Source organism: Choloepus didactylus, chromosome 9, assembly GCF_015220235.1.
Source record: "Choloepus didactylus isolate mChoDid1 chromosome 9, mChoDid1.pri, whole genome shotgun sequence".
Taxonomy (NCBI): domain Eukaryota; kingdom Metazoa; phylum Chordata; class Mammalia; order Pilosa; family Megalonychidae; genus Choloepus; species Choloepus didactylus.
In genome coordinates this window covers 80,667,200-80,694,534 of record NC_051315.1, presented here as the reverse complement: position 1 = coordinate 80,694,534, position 27,335 = coordinate 80,667,200, and the positions used below count along the sequence as shown (strand labels likewise).

At 36.0% G+C, this 27,335-nt stretch overlaps 1 protein-coding gene across 1 annotated transcript in view; it reads right to left on the bottom strand.

The window, feature by feature from the left end:
• Positions 1–1,682: 1,682 nt before the first annotated feature.
• The window catches only part of PMS1 (PMS1 homolog 1, mismatch repair system component), a 142,090-nt gene continuing 116,437 nt past the window's right edge, over positions 1,683–27,335 (bottom strand). Inside the window, 7 exon segments of the mRNA XM_037850172.1 lie at positions 1,683–1,920; positions 5,023–5,183; positions 12,819–12,949; positions 20,624–20,860; positions 20,862–20,953; positions 20,955–20,996; positions 20,998–21,109. Coding sequence (XP_037706100.1) covers positions 1,756–1,920; positions 5,023–5,183; positions 12,819–12,949; positions 20,624–20,860; positions 20,862–20,953; positions 20,955–20,996; positions 20,998–21,109 — 940 coding nt within the window. The 3' untranslated portion in view covers positions 1,683–1,755.

The window sequence follows — 27,335 nt, the reverse complement described above, 5'->3', positions numbered from 1 at the left end:
CTCAAAAACACTTCAGGGGATTCACACCTTGAGAAGCCTCTCCCCACCCCCCAAGGCCAAAGCCTCTTACACCCCCAGCCTAGTGAGAAAGTAACCCTGCTTAGGTAAAGAGGCAATTGGGTAAGACTTTTCTTTCCTTCCGTAGCTCCTCACTTCTCTTTAATCTTCTGAGTCCCTTCCTGGCCTGCAGGAGCAATTACCTCCATCCTGGAGTGGACGTCTTCACCTTCATGACCGCCAGCTCTGGCCATTTTGTTCCGTGGGTGCTGCGCTGCTGCTGCTGCAGGGGATTGTGGGAGAGGGAGCGGCTACGTCGACGGCACGTGGTTACCAAGCCGCAACCTCCTGAGCCAGGCGGGGCCGGCAGCCAACACCGGTGTCCCGGTCCCTAGCACCAGATAAAGCAACTAACTTATCCACCTCTACTACTCCAAACATGGTTAGAAAAAATTTGCAGCCCATGCTTGATTTATTTAAAGAAGCAAGGCATTAAAGTGGACTTGGGGAGTTTTTTGTCCATGTTTTCCCCCAAATACTTATACTTTGTTGGCCCAAATTATTCGTCAGGGCCTATATTTCATGGCAGGCAGTGTAAGTGGTTAAGAACACAAGCTCTGGGATTGGACTCTAAATAGTGCCTACAGTTCTAACTTTGGTGTGGAGATTAAATGGGCCCATCCAAGTAAATACTTGGCATATTACCTAGCAAAATAGGTGGTAAATACTTGCTGCCATTACTTCTAACGTGATGTGGTAGAATTTAGGACAGGAAAGAACATGAAGACAAAATGGGTTTCTTCACAAAGTGGCCTTCGGGGACTAACACAGACATCATCCTCTCTCTCTGACAGTCTCTCAATTTACTCATTTAATTTAAAATGATTACTCCCAGAGAGGGACTCCAAATTTACAAAAGAGGTAATGGGAAAAAATAGTTTTTGGGTCACAGGAAACAGGACTAGATTGGCAGAAGAAAGGCTGAGCTACAAATAAAATTCCAAATGTCACAATTTGTACCTTTTAACACAAGGATCTCAAGAATTTAAATATTCTCCTTGACGATTAAGGGAGGGTGATGAGTGTGTGGAGGTACTGTATACAGCATAATGTGCTTTACTATACACAACAAATATATTAATTAAAAATCTGTCTCAATTTTTGTAAATTAAGTATTTTGGTGCACTGTGGAACTTGGGTTTTTAAAGGACTCATGTACAATGAATAAACTTAACCCCAAGTCCCATTAATTACAGTATCAGAAAGAGATAGCAACAAAATTACTCTCAAGATGGAGATGGTAGGAGTTCTGAAGTTGTGTTTTCTCTTTTTTCTTCCTATCAACTTCACTTTCTTACTTTCTTCAACTCCTTGTCCCCATCCTACTTTAAACAAGATTGACAAATTCTGTCAGATAGGCTAGCGCAATCTGTTGGTGTGATGTGATTTCTCCTTGCAAAGGGCTGACCTACTAAATCAACCACCCAAGAATCCTATGTATTTTCCATTTTGGAATTTACAACTGATAATTATTATGAGGGCTGGTTCCTGAGAATCAACTGAATTAATAGTCTATATTAGTTTATTTATGTTTTCTACAATTCTGAATTTTTTTTTTTTAATATACAGACAAGGCAATGAATCATCATGTATAAAATTACAGTTTAACACATGACCATACAAAGAAGGTTTAAAAACAGATGCAAATTTTTTAATGACTGAACCAATTCTGACAGTAACTAATTTTCTTTAACATGATTATGTAGTTTCTGGAAGATGGGTTAAATGATGCAAAAATGGGCGACCATGAACACACCCTTTAATTTCATTTCCAAACTGGTGCTTCATTCTGTAGATAATATCTTGGATGTCCTCTTTTGATAAGTGCATGGGTAGCTGTCTAGATAAACGTACTGCTTCTCCCTATAAAGAAAAAATCACACATTTTACAGTGATATACTGTGTCGCAGAAAACATGTTATCTTGGCAAGGAGGAAAACAGAAAATTGATTATAGTCTTACTATTCATTCACTCAATAAATATTTCAGCACCAAATATGTGCTAGTCACTGTTACAGGTTCTAGGGATACAACAGAGAACAAGACAAACAAGCTCTCCTGCTCTTGTGAAATTTATATTCTATTGCAAAAAACAGAAAACAGACAAAAAGACAACGATAATTTCAGTGCATAATAATGCAGAAAATTAAACCATGCAACATGATAGAGAGTGACTGGATGGTTGGGAAAGACTTCTTTGAGGAGGTGATATTTAAGCTTCAGTTTAAATAAGGAACCATTATGCAAAGATCATGGTGGAAGAAAAGCATTTCAAGAAGAGGGAATAGAAAGAATGAATGTCCAGTGTGAGGGCAGCATGGCTGTTAAAGGGAAGAAAGGAGCAAGTGGGGGCTAGATCGGTACCTCTAGGACAGTGAGCAATTTGGGTTTTAATCTGTATGCACAAGGTAATAAGGAGGGTTTTAGGCAAGGGCCTGACATTCATTTCACATTTTAAAACAATGAGTCTGATGGCTGTGTGAAGAATGGGTTGAGGCAGGGCAAAAACAGACGCAGGGAGTTTAAAGGCAATTACTGCAGTCCTGGTTAAGATGCTTTGACAAGGGTGGTGGTAGTGGAGATGGAGGGAAATATAAAGACTTCTCATATGAACTGGAAGGAGAGTCAAGAAGACTTGCTGTGGACTGGGTATGAGGGATGCAGAATCAAGGATAATGTCCATATTTTTGGGATGGTAATGCTGATTTCTGAGATAAGGAAGATTGAAAGATGAGCAGGTTTGGGGATTAGTAAAGCTGGCTTCTTTTAATATATTTTTTAAATAGTTATACTTTAAATATTTTGAATTTTAATATATTTCTTTTTAATACAGCCCCTCTCCCATTATCTTTCTCAACATCCTATACCTTTATTCCAACTAAACCTGTTTTTTTCTTCACTTTGACTTCAAGCCCTCCTCATTCTTCTAGCCCAGTAGCATCCTTTTGTCATCTTTCCCTACTTAGGCCCTAGAGCTGGATTCTCTCTAGCATCCTACATTCCTTTTAGATTCCTACTAGAATTTAATTCATCTCTATATACCTCCAGGATGTATGTGCTCAAATTTCCTCACTCATCCTCTTGTTCTTTGACAATATCAATCTTGCTAATCCCTTTCTCTGGATAAATTATATCAAGCACCGTTGGAGAGGAACAAAACTGTCCTGACTGGATCTAATACAAATGTTAATTCTTATGAGTCCTTGGTGGCATGGGGAAATCTTACCCTTCTCTAATCATTCTTGTCTTTTATTACCTACAGCTTCTACTTTCAGATCTTTTCCCATTGTATTCAAATTCCAATAACTCCCTAGCTCGTTCACTCTCAGCAGATAACTTCTCTCACTCCTTTACCACATTTATCAGACAATGACTTCTCTCAAGCTTACCTTAGTGTATCCATCTTTACTTTCACTCATCTCTTCTGCTCTTGATTCAGAGAATCCTGCCTTTTCTGGGGCATTTGATCTACACACTTTTTTAATGTTAATCTTTTCCACCTGTTCAATCAAACACTGGTCTTTCCTTCCTTTCATCACCAAGTGACTTGCTGCCTGCCTACACTTTTTCATCACTACCCTACTCTAAATCACTAGAAAATGTCTTCCATCCCTACTACTTTTCCATTATGATTCTCTTCAAAATTACTAATCATTTAGCAGCCACACATTCTATTAGGGTCTTCTATCAATGTTCTATCCTATTGTTCTACAAAGCATGTGACACTATTTACCTATTTTTAAATGTCTTTCCTCCCTTGGCCTTTATATCCACCCCTCTTTGTTTTCCTTTTCCTTTCCTACCTTTATCTCTGATGAATCTTATTCGGCTTGATTTTAAATGGGAGCATCCCTGTCGTTCTGATATTCTCTTTTAATTCTAGACTATCTCCCTTAATGATCATATCCACTATTACCTTATTAAATGAGATGTATATTAGCAAAAAATATTTATTCCAATCCCAACCACATTCTTCCCCATTATTTCTACAATCTTATTTCTGTCCCACATAGTTCTTCAATATACAAAACTGTCCAACATTTATTTTCTTTCAGTTCATACTAACTCTTTCACAGGAAAAATTTCTTTGAAGTCTCTAGAAACTATCACTGTCAAATTGTCTCTACAATAGTCTGGGAATTTCCATGAGACAAAGCTCTTGAAGGATTTACAGAATGTTACTGAATAAGTTTTTCAGAAAAGGCAAAAAGTGAACATTCCTTGAGGAAGTCTGCCCTCAGAATGCAACAGGCACACCATGATTTTATTCTAAACACAAATGGCTCATTTTTTAAAAAGGGAGAAATTAAATTAAATTCTAATTAAAATACAGGTTTGTTTAAAAAATAATACAAATAAAACTTGAGGGTTATCCAGACACTCAAATATAGTTTTTGGAGACAGATATCTTTATTTTCCCTCCCCTATCTTATACTTGGACATTTTAAAGTTTATAATCTCCCTCATCTTATTTTTTATTTTGAATTGATTTTTTTTTTTAATCCACTGTTACATTTCTTATTTGTGGTAGATACCATTGGGAAACTGAAATCTCCTTTTTGTAATCTAGAGCTATTTAAACAGATTAAGACTTAGCATCATATTTCTATTCTTTTCAGACAAGTATATGGTATAAGGTGGGGCAATTGTGAATCCCTCCTAAGGGGATTACTTAAAAAAAAAAGAAGAAGAAAGAACTTCACTACAAAATGTCTCATTTAGGCTCTTTCTTCCTCACTATGCATCTAAGAAATAATGTTATGGTAAGGAACTATAATAGAGTTGACCACAATCAGTCTAGATATGAAAGGTGTAATGGGTTTTCTTTTTTAAAAAATATTATTTCCTCCTTGTAAACAAATAATAAACCTTATGCGAACTGTTTTAATACTTTGAAACTTATCATTTTATTAAGAAACACCTATCTTAAAACCTAGCCAAACTATATAATCTAATAATGCATACCTCTAAATAACTTATCACTTTGCGAGGTCTACATTCATAAACTTCCTTTGCATTTCTGTTTACTATAGCATTGAGAATTTCTTTTAAATCCGTTACTCCATAGAATGGGAGACAATTAGCCATTTCTTCTATTTCCAAGTGGTTTTCAGCAATGGAAACTCCTGAAAGAAAAAAATAAAAACATATTTAGATATAGGCATTTAATTTTAGCCTAAATTATATTCCAGAACATGTCCACTGAAAGCAAAATCAATGTTAAAACATTTAGAGAACTATCATTAGAATTCAATACAGTTAGGACAAAATTTTGCTCTTTACTTGGAGAACAAACAATAATTTCCCATAGGATTTCAAATTCACATTAAGTCATAAGTGCTCACTGACACCAACATGAGTTTTATGTAATTTAATTTAACCAGAATTACTGTTGTTCTGTTGCTTACATTTGTTTAGAACATTTCTTCCTTTGGAGAGAAAATGGAGTCCCATGATATTTATTAAAAGAAAACTAGCTTAAATGTTTTAACAACTGCTACTAGTTCTAAATCTATCCTACTGGTTTAATATCTAATAGGACTTGCATTACTTCTCCGATTATTTTAATTTAAAAAATTATAAAAATACTCACAGTAATTTGTTAATATATTAGTAATTTGAGGAAATGAAAAATTAATATTTGCTCAAAATATTTTACTAGGATGTTTAAAAATGACATGTGATCTATTATTTAAACTACTTTAAATAACCTAGTAAGTAAAGTATAATTAAAAACAAGCTACATGATTGGATATAAAATCAGGTAGATAATCTATAACAGCACATATTCCAAAGCAATAAATTTGTCTTTAGAATGTATTTTATGATTCTGGAAAAGAGCATAGATTTGTCTTCTTTGCCTGTATCTATATGTAACAGTGGTGCTTAAAATTGAAGTTCACACAATGACACCTAGAAGTACAGAATAAAAGGTCTAATGTTGGATAATTAGTAGCTATCAATTATGAATTTATGGATTAATAAAAAGAGGCATGGCATAGTTGAAGAGTTTCAGATCCTGGAGAACGTCAATGATCCCATCCCTAGTTGTTCCCATTAGACTTGGATGGCAGTTACAGTGGTGGCAGACAGAACAGGGTATGCATCCTAGTGCTCTTCCTAGGGAACTATCGGAAGATAATATAAGATGATAATAAACAAGCATTAAGGGATGAGGAGCAGAGTTCAGTGAAGGAAGACACAATGAAAGTCTGAGTGGACAGGGGAACTTAAATGGGACTTGAATCAGGGTTTACATAGGAAAAGGGGAAGTAAAAATATTCTAGTTAATGTTTCTCTTTACATACATACAAAGATAAGAAAATTTCCAAAATTTTTTTCACTATTGCTGGTTCTAAATTTTTATGGTATAATTAGATTGAAAAGTCTAATACTGACTGTATTTGCCCTAGAAGATTATACACATTTCCCAGAATTACTTGTGGATATGGATAAAAAGTGTTTGGCAACAGATGAGAAAATTGAACAATATTTTAATCTCTGTGTTTGAAAAATTCAGATATGGAAAACACAGATATTTGGAACTATGCAACAATAAACTTTTAAGAAGTTTCCATAAAATTTTGTGTAATGCTTCTGAACTTTCAGGGAAGTTACTTCAAATGCAAAAATGGTTTGACAAGTTTTCACTTCCTAAAATAGGGAATTTTTATTGATACAAACAGAATGCTATTCCCGTGTACAAGCAGAGCTGTTAGAGTCACACTCAGAATCTCTCTTCTAAAGCCAGATGCATTCTTCCTCTTTCAAATGTCTTTATCCTTATCCAAAGATGTTTTGAGACAACTGGCAAACTGTTGATCAAAGTTAGTACAACATTCTCACTAAAAAAAAAAAGAATAAAAATAATAATGAAGAAAGAAAACATGAATATCTCTAACTTGGTCTGTTATTGATAAGGGCAATAATTCTGATTATAATCTAAGTTAATTCTAATCCAATCAAATAGAAAAGAGGATATCTTATTCATTTTTGCATCTCCAGTGCCATACAAAGTACTTGTCATCCGACAGAACTTCAAAAACATTATCTACAAGTTAAGAGCTAAAGGTTATCTGTGTGACAAAAACTTGCTGAGTAGCTCAAACATGAACATGCTCTTCAAACAGACAAGGCAGTTACCCTAACTGTAAGAAACTGCTGTGATGACATACATGTAATACTTCATCTTTCATGAAAAACTGGTACCTACCACAACACCATGTAGCTAATGAGAGAAATAAATTAAGTGAATAAAATACTTTGCATACACACAAATACACAAACTTGCTTCAAACTTCAGAAAAAGATGACAGGGGCTCCCAAAACCAAAGTTTTCTAGGGGAAACAAAAAGAAACACTTCAAACTGATTCAGGCTAGAAATGGAAGGTAAAGAAGTAGAGAGAAAAGAGAATATTTGAACATCTGATTGTACAGTACTTGGCTAATTGATTTATAAGTTACCTCATTGAGTTCTTATAACACCTTCATATGTAAATATCCCAATTTTAATATGGAGGCAGATTACAAATTAGTTAAGACCTAGGTTTTAAAGGCAGATTGCTTGGGTTCAAATAATGGTTCTACCACTATGCACCCTAAATAAGCTGCTTCTCTGTGCCTCAGTTTTTTCATTTGTAATGGGGACACTAATAGTACCTACTTCATAGGGCAATTAGGAAAATTCAATGAATTAATAATTTAATACTCAGAATAGGGCCTTGCAAATAACAATTATTTAATAAATAGAAATTGCTGTTTTTGATGAGGAAACAGTGAGGCCAACTGACTTTCCCAAAGACTATTTTTAAATGGCAGAGCTATGATTTAGGCTAACTCTCCCCCCACTTCTAAATATCTTTGTTTATCATACTACTCCACCTAGGAAAGAGGTGGGTGGTTAAGAAGTTTAGGATAGGAATCCTTAAAACACCACAAGCCAAAATTAGTTTAAGTTTGGAACTGCAAAGCATTCTCTGTAGATACCAAATTCTATGCTTTTGTACACTGTTTTTGTTTTCTTTTTGTGTCTCAGTAAAACATTCCTTTAAAAATCTTCAACACTGTTTTGGCTGAACTTTGTTTTTCTATACATTGGTCATGACAATGGGCAGGAAGGACAGTGGTTAATCCTCATGGTGCCATTGTGGCCTTGACACCAGTAAAGGGAAAGCAATAGGAAAAGGCCAGCCTACAAAGCTAGAGCAGAAGGCAGTTAAGTGTGGAAAGCAAGAAAGAAGATAGGAAGAACCAACAAAGAAAACTGAAGTCCCCTAGCAGATGGATTTTCCTTTGTCTCCCCACCCAACAATTTTTTTTTTTTTTTTTAACAGAATATCAAGATTTTATTCCTTATTCTAGGTTCCATGTCAAATAAAGCTGAATTAAGTTGTTCAAATAAACTGACCAGAATGGTTAAATTAGATAATGTGCTATAGAAAATTAAAAATTTGTACAAAATAACATCTCTTCTTTTGGTCTCACACAGACAAAAGTTAAAATTTTAAAATATAGACAATATCATCTTTTACCTTGTATTCCGATTTACTTTAGTCTTAACCAGATCAGCTTCATTCACACTTCTAATCAAAGTCGGATTTCTTTTTCCACTTTTTTAACAGTTGCTGTATTGAGTAATGCTGGTTTTCAGAGCTAGAGAAGTCTAATTCTGAGTTTCAGGTATTACTCAGATACTTAAAGTGCCAGGGAATGACCAGGTTATACAAAGAGTAAAGCATCTCAGAATTTATAAATAACAGTTAACACTCAAGAGTAAATGTGACTGCTGTAAGAGCTTACAAATCTAAACCCTAATTTTATTACAAGCATTTTTAAATGAAGCTTTCAGAAATAAAAACATTTGACAGCTGTCTCATATTGACAAACCATAGCAGAGATTTTGTCCTGTTTCACCTTTACACATTTACCAGTTAACATGTAAAATATAATTTACATATTTGTCCTGCCTCTCTCTTTTTTTTCTATTCTTAGCATTTTTTTCTATTTTTTTTTTAAATTCAGATTGTTCACATACCATACAACTATCCAAAAATCCAAAGTATACAATCAATTGCCCATGGTGCCATCATACAGCTGTGCATCCATCACCACAATTAATTTTTTTTCAATTTTTAGAACATTTTCATTACTCCAGAAAAGAAATCAAGACAAAAACAAGGAACTCAAATTCTCCCATACCCCTAACCACCCCCCTCCATTACTGATTCATAGTTTTGGTATAGTACATTTGTTAATGTTGATGAAAGAATGTTAAGATACTACTAACTGTCAGTATGTAGTCTGCAATAGGTATATTTTTTCCCTATATGCCCCTCTATTATTAATTTCTAGTTATAGTGTCATACATTAGTTCTAGTTCATGAGAGAGATTTCTAATATTTGTACAGTTAATCATGGACATTGTCCATCACAAGATTCACTGTTTTATACATTCCCATCTTTTAACCTCCAACTTTCTTTCTGGTGACATACGTGACTCTGAGCTTACCCTTTCTACCACATTCACACACCATTCATCACTGTTAGTTATTCTCACAATGTGCTAGCATCACCTCTGTCCATTTCCAAACCTTTAAGTTCAACCTAGTGGAACATTCCACTCAAAATAAGCAACCGCTCCCTAATCTTTAGCCTCGTTCTATATCCTGGTAACTTATATTTCATGTCTATGAGTTTACATATTATAATTCATTCATATCAGTGAGACCCTGCAATATTTTCCTTTATGTGTCTGTCTTACTTCACTCAATATAGTGACCTCAAGGTTTCTCCATCAACCCATTTTTTTTAAAGATGGCTTTGTTCACACAACATACATTCTGTCCTAAGTAAACAATTGTTGGTCCCCTGTATAGTCTCATATTTATATATTCAGCACCATCACCACTAGCTATACAAGGACATCTCCATTTCTTCCACAAAGCAGGAGGAGGAGTCAAAGAAGGTAGAGAGACAAAGAAAAAGAAAAAAGAAAGAGAGAGAAAAAAAGACATGACAGCCAGAAAGCAACAAAAGGAAAGACAGCATTAAACTAAATTAGAATAAACAGCCAGACAACATCACCAATGCCAGGAGTCTCATACCCTTCCCCTATGTCCCCACCCCCTCCATATGCATTTAGCCTTGGTATATTGCCTTTGTTATATTAAAGGAAGCATAATACAATGTTTCTGTTAATTATAGTCTCTAGTTTGCATTGATTGTATTTTCCCCCCAATCCCACTCTATTTTTAACACTTTGCAATGTTGACATTCATTTGTTCTACCTCATGTAAAATCAGATTTGTACCTTTTATTACAATTGTTGAGCACCCTAGGTTTCCCTGAGTTGTCCAGTCCCAGTTTTTATCTTTTGTCTTTTGTTCTGGTCCCACATGGTCTTAACCTTCCTCTTTCAACCATACTTACAGTTATCTTTGTTCAGTGTACTTACATTGCTGTGCTACTATCTCCCAAAATTGTGTTCCAAACCTCTCACTCCTGTCTTTTCCTTTCCGTCTGCAGTGATTCCTTTAGTGTTTCCCTGTAGAGCAGGTATCTTGTTCATAAACTCTGTCATTGTCGTTTGTCAGAGAATATTTTAAGCTATCCTTCATATTTGAAGGAACAGTTTTGTGCCAGATATGATATTCTTGGTTGGTGGTTTTTCTCTTCAGTATCTTAAATACATCACCCCACTTCCTTCTGGCCTTCATGGTTCTGCTGAGAAATCTGCACATAGTCTTATCAGCTTCCTTTGTATGTGATGGGTCACTTTTCTCTTGCTGCTTTCAGGATTCTGTCTTTATCTTTTACGTTAGATAATCTGATTATTAAGTGTCTTAGCGTAGGCCTATACAGATCTATTTTGTCTGAGATACACTGCACTTCTTGGATCCGTACTTTTATGTCTTCCATGAGAAATGGGAAATTTGTGTTATTTCCTCTATCATTGTTTCTGCCCCTTTTCCCTTCTCTTCTACTTCTGGGACACCACTGACACGTACATTCCTGGTTTTTCATATTTCCTTAAGTTCCTTGAAACGTTGCTCATATTTTTCCATTCTTTTCTCTATCCTTTTGTGTGTAGGCTTTCACGTGCCATGTTCTTCAGTCCCTGACTGTTTTCTTCTGCCTCTTGAGATCTGCTGTTGTATGTTTCCATTGTGTCTTTCATCTCGTGTTGTGCCTTTCATTTCCATAGATTCTGCCAGTTGTTCTTTCGAACTTTCAATTTCTACATTATGTATGCCCAGTGTTTTCACTATACGCTTCATCTCTTTTGCCATATCTTCCCTAAACTTTTCGAATTGATTTAGTATTAGCTGTTTAAATTCCTGCATTTCAGTTGAAGTGTAAGTTTTTTCCTTTGACTAGGCCATTAAACTTCGTTTTACTTAGTGTAGGTTGTAGTTTTCTGTTGTCTAGGCATCTGATTTCCTTGGTTACCCCAATCAGGTTTTCCCAGACCAGAATGGGCTGAGGTCTCAGAAGGAGACAATAGTATCACGTCTCCCTGAGGGTGTGTCTTAGAAGATTGGTGCACCCTGTGAGGCCTCAAGTCACTGTGCTTTTCTGCCCAGTAGGTGGCGCCTGTCAGCCTGTAGCTAGAGACTGGTGTAAGGAGGTGTGGCCCATGGCTGTTTCCCCCCAGGCTCTGGGGCCTGGTTCTGAATGGAAGGTGGGTAACAGAGCTGGGCACCATCTTATTCCTCTTAGGGAAAATATATTCCCTAGGGAAAGGTCATTTACATTTGAATAGTCTCTCTGCCTGTGCTGTTTCCACCCTTGTCTCAGTCAGGGCTCTGGGAACTGAAAATGGCTGAGGCTTTCTCCACTGAGCCGAAACAGGACAGAAAGCCCCCTTCAGGGCCAGTCCGCGGCCATCCTCCAGCTCTCCAAGGTCAGTCGTCAACAAAAGCCTCTGCTTTTTGGGGGATCTGTAGCTTGTATTGAGCAGTCCATGTTTGTTAATTAAAACCCCAGTTGGAGCTCAGCTGAGCTATATTCACTTGCTGGGAGAGTGCTGCTCTCTAGCACAGTGAGCTTTCGCAGTTCAGGCCGTGGGGGGAGGGGGCTTCCGGCCTGGATCTGCAGTTTTTAGTCACAGATTTTCTGCTACGATCTTGGGCATTTCCTCCCAATTCAGGTTGGTGTATGATGAGTGGGCAGTCACGTCTGTCCCCCCACAGTTATTCCAAATTACTTACTAGTTGTTCCTGGTTGTTTTTCAGTTGTTCCAGGGGGACAAACTAGCTTTCCACTCCTCTCTATGCTGCCATTTCTTCAATCTCTCAATGAATTTTTATACTAAGCAAAGAGGTTATTACAAAGAAGTAAATACTTTTAAAAAAGAAAAGGAAAAAGAAGAAAATACCTAAAGAAAAGGAGACATCCATTTATATTAGGCTACTCCAGTATCCTAAATATTTATTTGGGTTTCATCTAAAGAAATATTTTAAAAATTTTAATTAAACAAAACAGGAAGTTTGACTATTATGTCAAGGGATGGCAAAAATTACAATAAAAAGACTTGATTAGTTATGAAAATGAAAATGCCAAAGGCAATGGGCTGAAAGAGATAGAAACTGGCTTGTTTCAGGAAGAGGTAGACTTTGTGAAATAAGACTGTTTTCTTTACAACAGCTGACATTGTACTTTTGGTGAAAGAAAAAAAACGTTATCTGCAATTTACAAAATCCAAATGTAACTCTTAGAACAAGACTTATTTTTCAAGTCAGGGAATATTAAACCATATTACCTGGTATCAATTTTATCTTGAAGCCATTTGCTGTAAGGCGAGGATCAGACAGGTAAGTTGACCCACTGTAGCTTTGGTCATCTGTGGTCATTTTATACAAAACCTCTAAATAATGAGATCCACTAAAAAGACTGAAAAAGAAATTATAGCCCTTTAACTCATTAAATATGTAAAATGACATAACAGGTTTAAGGGAAAAAGTTCATCAAAAAGCCCTTTAAAAATTATTATCCCTAAACAAATACAAAAATATGAGTAGTCCTATGAGAAAGTTTACTTTCTTACATTTCTGTTAATCTTTTACAGAAGACCTACTACACACAATGCACAGAGAAGAGAGGAATAGACATAAAAGACAGTCACCATCTTCTAGAATGTTACAAATTAAATGCAAAATCAAGAAATATGCTGTCTATATAATTCAAATGAAAACTTTTAATTTATAAATAATGTATTTATACATTTAAAATCAACATAATACATTGTCAAGTTACTCAAGTGGCTTATTCATCCCAAATTTTCAGTTGACAGTGAAGGTTTCTTTTCTTTTTTTTTTTTTTAATTCAGTTTTATTGAGATATATTCACATATCATATAATCATCCACGGTGCACAATCATATTCACAGGTACCATTAGATATTATGCATTCATCACCCCAATCAATTTTTGAACATTTTCATTACTCAAAAAAGAATAAAAATAAGAATGAAAATAAGAGTAAAAAAGAACACCCAAAGCATTCCATCCCCCCATCCCACCACCTTATTATTCATTTAGTTTTTGTGCCCATTTTTCTACTCATCTGTCCATACACTCGATAAACAGAGTGTGAGCCACAAGGTTTTCACAATCACACAGTCACACCATATAAGCTAAATAGTTATGCAATCGTCTTCAAGAATCAAGGCTACTGGGTTGCAGTTCGATAGTTTCAGGTATTTCCTTCTAGCAATTCCAGTACACTAAAACCTAAAAAGGGATATCTATATAGTCATAAAAATGCCCTCCAGAATGACCTTTCAACTCTACTTGAAATCTCTCAGCCACTGAAACTTTGTTTCATTTCACTTCCCCCTTTTGGTCAAGAAGATTTTCTCAATCCCACGATACCAGGTCCACACTCATCTTTGGGAGTCATGTCCCATGTTGCCAGGAGATTTAAACCCCTGGGAGTCATGTTCCATGTAGGGGGGAGGGAGTGAGTTCACCTGCTAAGTGGACTTAGAGAGAGAGAGGGCCACATCTGAGCAACAAAGAGGTTCTCTGGGGAAGAGTCTTAGGCACAATTATAAGTAGGCTTAGCCTCTCCTTTGCAGTGACAATCTTCATAAGGGCAAGCCCCAAGATCTCTGAAGCTCAATAATCTGTAATAAAAACAACAAACTATTCTACAGTCCCACAGAAACATACACTTTCAGTTGCTCCCAGAACTCGAACTTCTCAAGAAGAATTGCTGGCAAAAGTGGTCCAGGGGCAAAGCAGGACCCCCAGAATAAGTACCCCCATTATAGAAGAGGAAACAAAAGGAGATAATATAGAAAAAGTCAAAGAGCTCAATAGAGACAATTGTTTTCTGACTGCAGATTGACCCAGTAATGGCAGAAACTGTACAGATCAGTCAAGATTACTATGACATGGAATCCATGGTCCATGCAGACACAAGATCATTTATTCTGAAAAAGCCAAAGCTGTCTGAGGAAACAGTAGTGGCAACAAACCAAGAGTTGATGATGAAGACCTTTGGGTACTATCAGGACACCTTATGCAGACATGAGACCTTGTACAACCAGATAAACCTGCAAATATCAATTGATAGTGACGCTGGATGGTGTCCCCAGTCCCCCAGGATACATGTCAGATCAAGAGGAGGACATGTGCTTTGAAGGAATGAAACCTGTAAACCAAACTGCAGCCTCAAACAAGGGACTCAAAGGTCTCCTCCACCCATAGCAGCTGCAGCTGATGAGCAAGCAGCCTGATGACCCAAATGCTGAGATGACTGAACTGAGTGTGGCACAAAAACCAGAAAAACTTTTGGAGCACTGCAAGTACAGGCTTGCCTGTAAAAATGGGAATGAGTGTGCTTACCATCATCCCATTTCACCTTCCAAAGCCTTTCCCAATTGTAAATTTGCAGAAAAATGTTTGTTTGTTCATTCAAATTGTAAATATGATGCAAAATGTACGAAACAGATTGTACCTTAACTCACATGAGTAGAAGAATCCCAGTACTGCCTCCAAAACCGGTTACAATACCAGCATCACCTTCTAGAAGTCAGCTCTGCCATTACTTCCCTGCTTGTAAGAAACTGGAATGTCCCTTCCATCATCCAAAACATTGTAGATTTAGCACTCAATGTACAACACCTGACTATACATTTTACCATCCCACCATTATGTTACCACCACAACATGCCTTGAAATGGATTCAACCTCAAACCAGATAATGATACCCAGTCTTACCTGGCAAAAGATCATGGATTTGAAAGTCTCCATCTTCTAATGAAAGATATTCTACAGAACTTGTCAAATCTTTGAAACTTGGAATATATTGCTTTCATAATATGAACTTTATTGCCTACTTGAAGTGTCTAATTTTTCAAGTCTGTAACTTTATTAAGTGGTTTTAACATTGGGTGTGGTTTTCTTTGTTTTGTTTTGACTATGAAAAGACAGTTTAATTCTATTAAAACATTTGAGGCATGTTTGTATACTACTGTGGTAAATATCAGCATTTATAGTGTGGTTGATTTCATTGTTACTAATGATAATACAGTTTATTTAGGGCTACATCGTCATGTGTAAATAGAGATGTGGGAAAGACGAGTGTCCTTATTCTAAATATTGGATTGCCGCTTTTAGTTTTCCCAAAGATATAATTTTCATAATCCACTGTGAAAACAGAAGAATGGCCAAAAATGTAAGATGACTTACAATAGTCATTCATTTCTGCTTTTTAAATTTTAAGTGAATTTAGTTTGACAAGCACGATAATATAGGCCTCTCAGGTTGAGCGCCTCTTTGGTAAAATGGTTCCCAAGTAGCCAGTCCCTTGCCTCCTGGAAAAGGACTAGTGAGGTGGTTGTGTAGAGTGAAAACAGCTGGTATGGCAAGTGCAAAAAATACGAATAATTCCTTAAAATGTTTTCATTTACTATTAACATATGCTTTTTAAATAAGTATTTTGGGGACCTACATTATCACAAAATTATACAAAATTTTTTACAAGTATATACATAAGGTTTCAGAAAACAAATTCACAAGATTATAACTATACATATACTTACATTCTGAAAAATAACATTCTTGGAAATAACGTCACAGAAAATATAATTAGTTATCACTGAAGAAAATTTCTGCAATGTGAAAATTAGATTTAAATAGCATATTTTAAATGACAACTATATAATTACAGAGATCAGATGGGTAAACTGCAAAATAGGACTAAACTTTTGAACTGTTGAGTTATACAGTTTTTCTGTTTGTGGTTTTTATAATTGTTAAGGCAAGAAGTGTCAAATGCTTTAGAATTAAATAACAAGTGGATCATCCTATTAAATTGTTAGTCCTTAATGTTTGTGAGAATATCAGTAATAACCCAGGTGGGGAAATCCAACATTTCTCCATTTTCCCCCAGTTCCTCAAGGGGACCCTACAAATATATTTTTATTCTCTGCCCAAATTACTTTTGGATGTATTGGGATTTCACAGTAACCTGTACAAACCTACCAGATACCACTAGTGAAGGTTTCTTAAATAACAAAAAGATAATCAAGCACACATTTTTTTCTCCTAAGAATTGAGAACTCAAAGCTAGAGAGAGCTTCCTTCATTCTACTCCAGGCCTGGTATGTTTGCTAAAAGTGGCATATGAATGCTTCTGAGTGGTGCAGGCCCTGACCCAAAATATTAGGTAGCTGAAAGAGTCTCTCTCGCACAGATCAACCTTCACACTGGTTCTAGGCTTGATCAGTCCTGCCTCATAACATAACAGTAGATGCGTAATGGATACCATTTTCCCATTCAATTCAATAATATTTGAGAGCCTACCATGTACTAGATAGCATCCTAGGTACTATGGTCCAGTGGCAGGGATGATGAGCTATTATTTTTTCACTATAACCCTGTACTCCTTGAAAGAGTAAATGGATAGATGAACAGTGTCTTTGCTTACCACCTCTGAAAAGTTGAGAACCTATTTGGCTGTGAGAGCAGATGTCACAGAGAGAAGAGCTTCAGCCATATGTCAGATGTGCTCTGTCTGGTGTAACCAACCCTCACCCAAACCATAATTTTAGACCTAACCCTAACCCTAACCCTAACCCTAAGGCTATGAGTGCCGGTGGTGGTGGTTGTGATGATGATATATTATAGCAATTAATGGTCCAGGCTCTGAAGTTAGACTGTCTAGATTGGAATCTTTGATTCATCACTTATTTACTGGCTGTGTAAAATTAAGTAATTTACTTAATTATTCTATATACGAGCTTCCTCATCTATAAAATGTGGATAATAGCATCTACTTCATAAAGTTGTGAAGATATGAAAGCAAAGGGCTTAGTACAAGTTCCTATCATGTAGTTAAGTGTCCAATAAACATTAGTCACTGTTATTATTATTCAGCATTACTTTGTATTTCATAGACATCCAAATTACTCCATTCAGAGATAAGCTAAATAAATAGAACTCTGGTGAGAAAACTGAGCCCAACCCATAATATTACCCTGTCAACACTCTGGGGTAATTAATTAGTTCATGGCTCAGTTTTGAAAAACTTACATTATTAATTGTGAAAGGGATGTTGTATTTGAGAAGGGGTAAAGCAATTTTTGATCAAGCTTTGTTGCTGTCCATGTTCAATTAAGAAAGATCTATTTCAGGACAGTATGGACCAATATAATAGTTTAGAAATAATTGTTTTTGAACTAACAGTATATAACCTAGAAAAATATTTTTAAAAAACCTATAATTTAGAAAAGTACAAAAAGAGGAGATCTTAATGAAACTTTACAAATACAATTCAAAAAAAGCAATCAAGTTTAAAAACTTCAGTTACACCTTATGTTCTCTGAGGGGAGAAGATAAAAGTGCTATCAGGTTTTTGAACTGTTTTAAAACAGTCTAAGGCACTGTTTTCTTATTCTTCATTTGAAGACATCCTAAGCTAAATTTAGAAACATGGTGGATTTATGAAGGCAATTACTACTGCCCTTATGTAAAAAAGACAGCTTTAACAAATGTTTTTCTGTGCTCTAGTCCTAATTTTCCTTTCTAATGGCAGTACCTTTAACACAAAGGTTTTAAAAACATTTTATATTCATTTTCTGCTTTATTCTTGGGAGTTCTGAAACAGAGTATTTAATGATATGCCCTGGAGAACAAATTCTCATTATCTTTTTAATTTCATGATTTTTAATACCTTTGACATACGTAAAATTCTTTTCTTACCTGTGTCAGAATAAAAAAGAAGTTTAACAAAAAACAAAACAAACAAAAAAACACACAAACAACAACAAAAGGAAATGTCAATGTATTAGTCATTAGTTATTCATTCATATAGAAAGCAGTGTGTTCATGTAGGATATAAAAAGGAAATATCTCTTTCTGCAATCTGTAATAAAATAATTAATTCAGGCAACAATCACCAATGGATAAAACCATTAAATGGAAAGGCTGATGGGGAATTTTCAAGTAGAAGGATCAGGCTGTCATCAGCAGAACCCATGGATAAATGCCTTTGATGGGATGAAATATGAAGGACATAGCACCAGCTATTAAACAATCTTGTCAGAAAGTAAAATCTAAACCTATTCAAACCTCCTAAGCTAACTGACATTTAAATTATAGGGGAGAGAAAAACAAGTTAAACACCACTACAAGGAAGCAAAGAAGTAAACAGAGAAAAGGGATACATCACTGAACAAGTGACTCAATATTTACAATAAGTCAATGGTGCCAGTCAAAAGAGACTTAAGAGACAACAAAAGTAATGTGTAGAATTGTTTCCATACCAACTAAATTTTAAAAATGAAAAACTATTAAAAAAAAGATATTTTTGAGACAATGGGAACAATTTCAAGAAATCATTATGTAAGATATGAAATGGGCATCAAGGTTAAGTAAAAGAAAAAAATAGCTATATTTTGAGTAATACATATTGAAACACATAAAGGTGGGAACTGCTTTAAAACTTCAGCAAAGGAAAAATATATATATGTGTTTGTGTGTGTGTGTGTGTGTGTGTATAAAAGGAAAGATAGAGATAATGTGGCAAACTCTGCATAACTGTTGATAAAGGCAATCATTGTATAATTTCATCTATTTTGGTATATTTTTGAAAATGGTAAAAAGTGCACAATGAAGAGTCACAGCAACTTAACTTCAACATTATCCTGGGGAGATCACTAATGTACAGAGAGAGAATTGAGCTTGATATTTTTAAATTATAGAAGTGAACAAAGTAGAATAATCTAAAATTATTCACTTAAAGGCAGTTAATTCTCTGGCAAGTAAGACTAAAGGGTAAAGGATGATAGGGACTGCGTTTTAAAACTTCAAATTCTGTGTAAGACCAAAGGAAGATATGTTTATTTGGTACAAAATCTATATTTTTTTAGCATACCAGATGATTTAACTTGCATGGCCAGTTTACTCAAACACCATAATTACATGGGACTTTGAATAGGGAGTGAGATCTTGTTGGTGTATACAGGTTAGTGGGAAACTCCGATACATCCCAAAGTAATTTGGGCAGACAATAAAAATATATTTGCAAAGCCCACCTGAGGGACTGGGGGAAAATGCGGAAATATTAAACTTCCCCACCTGGGGAATCACTGATATTCTCCTAAGCATTGGGCAGTACCAATTTAGAAGGCTAAGCCCTCTATCTTGGGGCTTGTCCTTACGAAGCTTGTTACTGCAAAGGAGAGGCTAAGCCTACTAAACTGTGCCTATGAGTCACCCCCAGAGAACTCTTTAGTTGCTCAGATGTGGCCTCTCTCTCTAAGCCCACTTGGCAGGTAAACTCACTGACCTCCCCGCTACATGGGTCATGACTCCCAGGGGGTATAAATCTCCCTGGCAACATGACATGACTCTCAGAGATGAACCTAGACCCAGCATCATGGGATAGAGAAAGTATTCTTGACCAAAAGGGGGAAGTGAAATGAAACAAAAAGTTTCAGTGGCTGAGAGATTTCAAGTACAGTCAAGAGGTCATTCTGGAGGTTATTCTTAAGTGTTATACACGTATCCCTTTCTAGTTTTTAGTGTATTGGAATAGCTAGAAGGAAATAGCTGAAATAGTAGCTTTGATTTTTCAGATAACTATGTAGCTTACGTGGTAAGACTGTGCAATTGTGAAAACCTTGTGGCTCATACTCCCTTTACCGAGTGTATGGACAGATGAGTAGAAAAATGGGAACAAAAATTTAAATGAATAATAGGGGGAATGGGGAGATGGGATGTTTTGTTCTCTTTACTTGTATTTAAATTCTTGTGTTTTTTTTTTTTTTTTTGAGTAATGAAAATATACAACAAATTGATTTGGTGATGAATGCACAACTATATGATGGTAATGTGAACAACTGATCGAACACTGTGGATGATTACAGTTTATGTGAATATATCTCAATAAAACTGAATTAAAAAGCAATTAATTCCATTAAGGATTAGAAATCAAGTTTAAAAAGGTTTCTTTAAATAATACCATTTTTTTCCTATTAGGAAATACATTCAACTTTTATCTTCAATTTCTAAACTAGTGGATTAACAAATTTTTAGATTTAAAAATATACCATACCTCTCTGTTAATATAATTGGCTTTTCCAGTGGTTCTGCAGGAAGTTTATGATTTTCCAGAAGTCTTTTAAATAGCAGGGCTTCTTCCACTCTATATGGATTTAATAACATTATTTCTTTTTCAGATGTAATCAGCCATGCATCAGGAAACTTGAGATTATAGATCAAGCAAAGTTCATCCTTCTCTTCTAAGTCAAATTTCTTATACTTTTCAAAATTTATTTTTAACTTTTCATAGAAAGGGGATCTGTACCATTTTAATATTTTGGGTCTTTTTTTTTTCAATTTGGGACTGAAAGAGCTCATCAAGTTTTGGCTGATGAGATACTGACATTTTCAAGCTTATGCTTCTGTGCCAAATTCCATGTATGGATGGGTTTTGGTCCTTCTTCCATCATCTTTTAATGATATTTGTGACTCCTGTTCAACAGCTTTCTTGATTTGCCTGTTATATCGCTCCAAATCTTTAGTAGCTTTCTCTTCATATCTAAGAATAGAGATAAAACAGAACTAATGAGGTCATAATAAAAATATATTAACTATCCGAAGAAAATTTTATAAAAAATAACAGTTGGCATTCTGGTTCTAATAACGAAGTAAGCTTGTATTGGACTAACCTCCTACATTTAACTATGATAAAGTCTGAAAAAAATATAAAATTAACTATTTAAAAAGAGGAACTAGAGAGCAATCCAGCAAGCAGAAATTGGAAGGGATTTGACCCTTGAAAAAGAGGTCCACCTTTTTACATCTTTACCCAGTGGGCACTCCAGAATAAAGGGGGTAGCCAGAACTAAAAGGAGAAGGCCTGAAACTATAACTAGCCTGAGTAATCACAACACAGAGCTCCCTGCTGCCAGAAATAGTAAACTGAGAGACGAAATCCCAGAAAATCCTCTGTGTAAGATCCCAGAGAAAAACAATGGATAGAAGGCTGAAAGAGCTGAACAGTGATTTCATCTGCCACCCACTGCAGGGGAGACAGGTTGGAGTTTGAATTCCACAAAGTTAGATAGCTTGGAAACCATGTGGGGCTTTCCATTAAGACTCTTGGAGGGGCACATCTTAGGGGTAAAACTTATATCCTATAACTAAGGCAGATGCCCTAGGACTAAGGGCAAAACTGAAAACAGTCCTTCACTAACAGAATGTAACACAAACCTTCCGCAAGCTCTAGGTGATCCATTAGTAATTTAAGCGCCTGGTAGAACAAAAAGTCACTACTTTTTAAAGGAAGATAACAGATTCTAGAATATCACCCCCAAAACCCTTACAATAAAAAATTATCACTCAAGCAATAAAAGATTAAAATGTGAGCATGGTCAAAAAAAAAAAAGCAGACAATAGTAAACAATCCAAAGATGACCAAAATGTTGGAATTAGCAAAAATGCATTTAAAAGTAGATTTTATAAAGGCACTTAAAGTTAAAGATGATCATAAGAAGAGAACATAAGGAGGAATTCTCAACAGAGAAGTAGAAATTAATAGCCAATTTGAAGACGTATAACAACTTAACAGAGCCAAGAAGCTCAGTGACCTGCAATAGAATAAATTCAAAACAATCCACACCCTGGTATATTAGAAGCAGAAGGCTGAAAATCAAAGATACAAAGAAAATCCAAACAGCAGTTAGAGAGAAAAGAGACATTACAAAAATGGAATACCACCACAAATGATAGCTATAACTTTTCATTAGAAGCAGTGCGGAGCCAGATGACAACAAATAACATCTGTTAAGTGCCAAAAGAAACAGAATTCTGTATCTAGCAAAAACATCCTTCCAAAACGAAGATAAAATAGACATTTTCTGATAAAAGAAAGCTGAGAAACTGTTGCCAATATACTTGCACTCTAAGAAATGCTGAAGGGAAATTACACCAGATGGAAACTCAGATCTACAGGAAGGATTAATGAGCACCAGAAAAGGTATAAAATATGGTGGTGTAAACAGGAAAAGTGATCTTTTAAAAAAAATTCTCTTAATTATTGAAAGACAACTGACTGTTTAAAGTGAACAATTACAGTGTTTTAAAGTGGAGGTTTATATTTTACATAGTTATATGACCACTGCACAAAGAGCAGGGGTTACAAATGGGAATTACATTTGCAGATTTTTATAATTTATGTGAAATGGTACACTATTAACTCTAGATAATGATAAATTAAGAATGCATAAGGTAATCAATCCCCAAAGCAGTCATTAAAAACAATACAAAAAAAAGCAAAGCCAATAGAGAATTAAAATTAAATACTAAATATATTTTGTTAACCCCCAAAAGGCAAAATAAAAAAAAAAAAAAACAAAAAAAGATGAAGAAAGGAATAAAACACAGATGTGATAAACAGAATACAAATAGCAAAATGATGGATAAATAAACTATCACATTAAATGGACTAAATATTGCAGTCAAAAGGCAGAGCCTCAGACCGAATTTACAAAAAGCAACCACCCTACTATATGTCTACAAAAGACTACACTTAAATATAAAAATATAGTTTGAAAGTACAAGGATGGGAAAAGCTACACCATGCAAACGGTAAGCGTATGTGCCGATTTGAACGTATTATGTCTCCCCAAATGCCATTATCTTTGATGTAATCTTGTGTGGGCATATGTATCAGTTTGATTAGACTGGTAATTCTTTGAGTGTTTCCATGGAGATGTGCCCCACCCAACTGTGGGTGATGACTCTAATTGGATAATTTCCATGGAAGCGTGGCCCCACCCATTCAGGGTGGGCCTTGATCAGTGGAGCCATATAAATGAGCTGAGGGGCAGAGGGAACTCAGTGCAGCTGAGAGTGACATTTTGAAGAGGAGCTACAGCCAAGAGGGACACTTTGAAGAAAGCACAGGAGCTGCATTTGAGAGACAGTTTGAAGACGGCCGTTGAAAGCAGACTCTTGTTCCGGAGACGCTGAGAGAAGACAAATATCCCAAGTGCAACTAAAAGTGACATTTTTGAGGAGCTGCAGCCTAGAGAGGAATGTCCTGGGAGAAACCATTTTGAAACCACAGCTTTGAGCAGACACCAGCCACGTGCCTTCCCAGCTAACAGAGGATATCTGGACACCAATCGACAACCTCCATAGAAGGTACGCAACTGCTGATGTGTTACCTTGGGCACTTATGGCCTTAAGACTGTAAATAAACCCCCTTTTATAAAGGCCAATCCATCTCTGGTGTTTTGCATTCCAGCAGCATTTGAAACCAGAACAACATAAGAAAGCCAAAGTGCCTATAGTAATACAAGATGAAGTAAATTTCAAGACAAGAAATTACCACAGATAAAGAGGTACATTTCATATGACAAAGGGGCCACTAGGAAGATATAACAGTCACAAACGCACATGCATCCAACAACAGAACTTCAAATTACCTAAGCAAAAACTTACAGATCTAAAGGGAGAAATAAATCCATTTTAAAATTCCTCTCAGTAAACTGACAGAATGAGACCTCCCCCCAAAGAAAAATCAGTAAAGCTATAAAAGATTTGAAACATACTTACCAACCACCTTGCTTAGTTGACATTTTTAGAATAATACATCTAGCAACTGTGAAATACAGATTCTTTTAAATACACATGGAACATTCACCAAGATAGACCATTGGGTATTAACTCTCAATAAATTTCAAAAGACTGAAATCTTACATAGTATTTCTCTGAACATAACAAAATTAAATTAGAAATCAGTAATAGGAAGACATCTAGAAAAGTCTCAATACTTGGAAACTAAACCAACCCACAGCTTTATTCAACTGGAAACAGCCCAAATTCGGTCCATGGAGAATGAATAAACAAACTGTGGTATATTTATACAATTGAATACTACTCATCAATTAAAAATGCTGATACATTTAACAATATGGAAAAAACATAAAAATATTTTGTTGAGTGAAAGAATAAAAGAGGACATAGTGTATAATTTTATGTATAGGAAGTTCAAGTACCAGCAGTCTCAAAGTAGGCTGATGGAGATCAGAACAGCAGCTGCCCCTGGGGGCTGCTTATGGAAAATGACTAGTAGGTGGCACAAGGGAACTTGTATTTTGTTTGGGCTGTTGGTTATATGAGTGTACATATTTATGAAAATGCATCAAACTGTACAGTTAAGAACTTTGCATTTCATAGCAGATAAATTTTATTTTAATTTAAGAAATCATTTAAGTAAGGTGTTGGGGGTACAAGGAAACATACACATACAAACATGAGTGAATAAAGAAATAAATAGTTATGCATTTGCTGTAATATCAACATAGAATAAACAATTACCTGAACAAAGAAAAGAAAAAATGCATACATTAATACTCCATTTTAGTAATTAGAATACTAGAAAGATTCCAAAGTTATTATATAACACACAAAATAAAAACTTTACGATCAAATTTACAATGGTTTCATAGCTAAATGTTAATTTTTTTTCAGTTGCTATTTATTCTAATTTTAGGGTCATCAATGAAAACTAAATTCAAATGAACTGAACAAAGCCAAACCATCTAATTTAACTCAATTTCAAAGGTAGTAGATAATGGATGTTTCATAATCATATTAGGTAGAAAGTTGAGGTCTTTTCTTTTTCTTAAAAAATAATAGAAGTAGGAGGAGCTAAGATGGCAGCATAGAGAGGGGTGGAAGACTGTTAGTCCCCCCCTGGAACAATTCATAAATGACCAAAAAAGTAGTAAATAACCTGGAATAACTGCGGGGAGACAAACGTGACTGTAAACTCATCATCCACCAACCTGAATTGGGAGGAATGCCCGAGATAGCAGCATAAAATCTGTAACTAAAAACTGCGGACCCACACTGAGAGCCGAGAGCCAAGAGCCCCTACCTCACGGAAGCCTCGCGGTGCTAGAGAGCAGCACTCTCTCAGCCCAGCTCCAACTGGGGTTTTAATATTAACCGCTCAATACAGACAGCGAATCCTCAACAAGCACACAGAGGCTTTTGTGACAACTGATCTTGGAAGAACAGGGGTACATATCTGTCTCAGGACGGGAAGCCCAGAGGATCGGGTGCTATCTCTGGCTGACGGGTGAATTTGGGAGCTTTCTCTCCCTTTCTCTCTCTGTGGAGAAAACCTCAGCCGTTTTCAGCCTGAAGCGCTTTGCAGTAAAGCAGTAAAGAAAGCCTAAGACATTTTAAAATCAAAACACTTTGATCAGCAGAGTCAGAGAAACAAAGAACTTATTGATATGCAGATGACCTCTCTGGGGGGCACATAGCTTCCCAAGAGGAAAGGGAAGGGCCCAGCTCTACTGCCTGCCTTCACTGGTACCAGACTCCAAAGCATGGAGGAGGAGAGCACAGGCCACACCCTCTTACACCAGCTGGTGACAGGCTGACAGGTGCACCTGCCAGGCAGAAAAGCACAGACATGTCAATCCTCTAAGAAAAAACATCAGGGAAACTGGATTCTGAATATTTCCTCCTTCTGTGACCTGAGCTTGTTCTCATCTGAGAAAACCTGATTGGGGTGGCCTAGGAGGCCAGATGCCTAGACAACAGAAAACTACAACCTACACTAAGAAAAACAAAGTTATGGCCCAGTCAAAGGGACATACGTACACTTCAACTGAGATACAGGAATTTAAACAACTAATGCTAAATCAATTCAAAAAGTTTAGAGAAGAGTTTGCAAAAGAGACAGAGGCTGTAAAGAAAACACTGGGCATACATATGGCAGAAATCGAAAGTTCAAAAAAACAACTAGTAGAATCTATGGAAATGAAAGGCACAACACAAAAGATGAAAGATACAATGGAAACATACAACAGCAGATCTCAAGAGGCAGAAGAAAACACTCAGGAACTGGAGAACAAAACACCTGAAAGCCTACATGCAAAGGAGCAGATGGAGAAAAGAATGAAAAAATATGAGCAGCATCTCAGGGAACTTAAGGATGAAACAAAGTACAAGAATGTACATATCACTGGTGTCCCAGAAGGAGAAGAAAAGGGAAAAGAGGCAGAAGCAATAATAGAGGAAATAATCAATGAAAATTTCCCATCTCTTATGAAAGATATAAAATTACAGATCCAAGAAGAGCAGTGTACTCCAAACAGAATAGATCTGAATAGGCCTATGCCAAAACACTTAATAATCAGATTATCAAATGTCAAAGACAAAGAGAGAATCCTGAAAGCAGCAAGAGAAAAGCGATCCATCACATACCAAGGAAGCTTAATAAGACTATGTGCAGATCTCTCAGCAGAAACCATGGGGGCAAGGAAGTGGTGTGATATATTTAAGATACTGAAAGAGAAAAACCGCCAACCAAGAATCCTATATCCAGCAAAGCTGTCCTTCAAATATGAGGGAGAGCTCAAAATATTTTCTGACAGACAGACAATGAGAGACTTTGTGAACAAGACACCAGCCCTACAGGAAAAACTAAAGGGAGCACTACAGAGTGATAGAAGACAGGAGAGCATGGTTTGGAACACAATTTTGGGAGATGGTAGCACAGCAATGTAAGTACACTGAACAAAGATAACTATGAATTCGGTTGAGAGAGGAAGGTTGGGAGCATATGAGACACCAGAAGAAAGGAGGAAAGATAAAGAATGGGACTGTGAAACTTGGTGAAATCTGGAGTGTTCAACAATTGTGATAAAATGTACAAATATGTTCTTTTACGAGGGAGAATAAGCAAATGTCAACCTTGCAAGGTGTTAAAAATGGGGAGGCATTGGGGAAGGGATGCA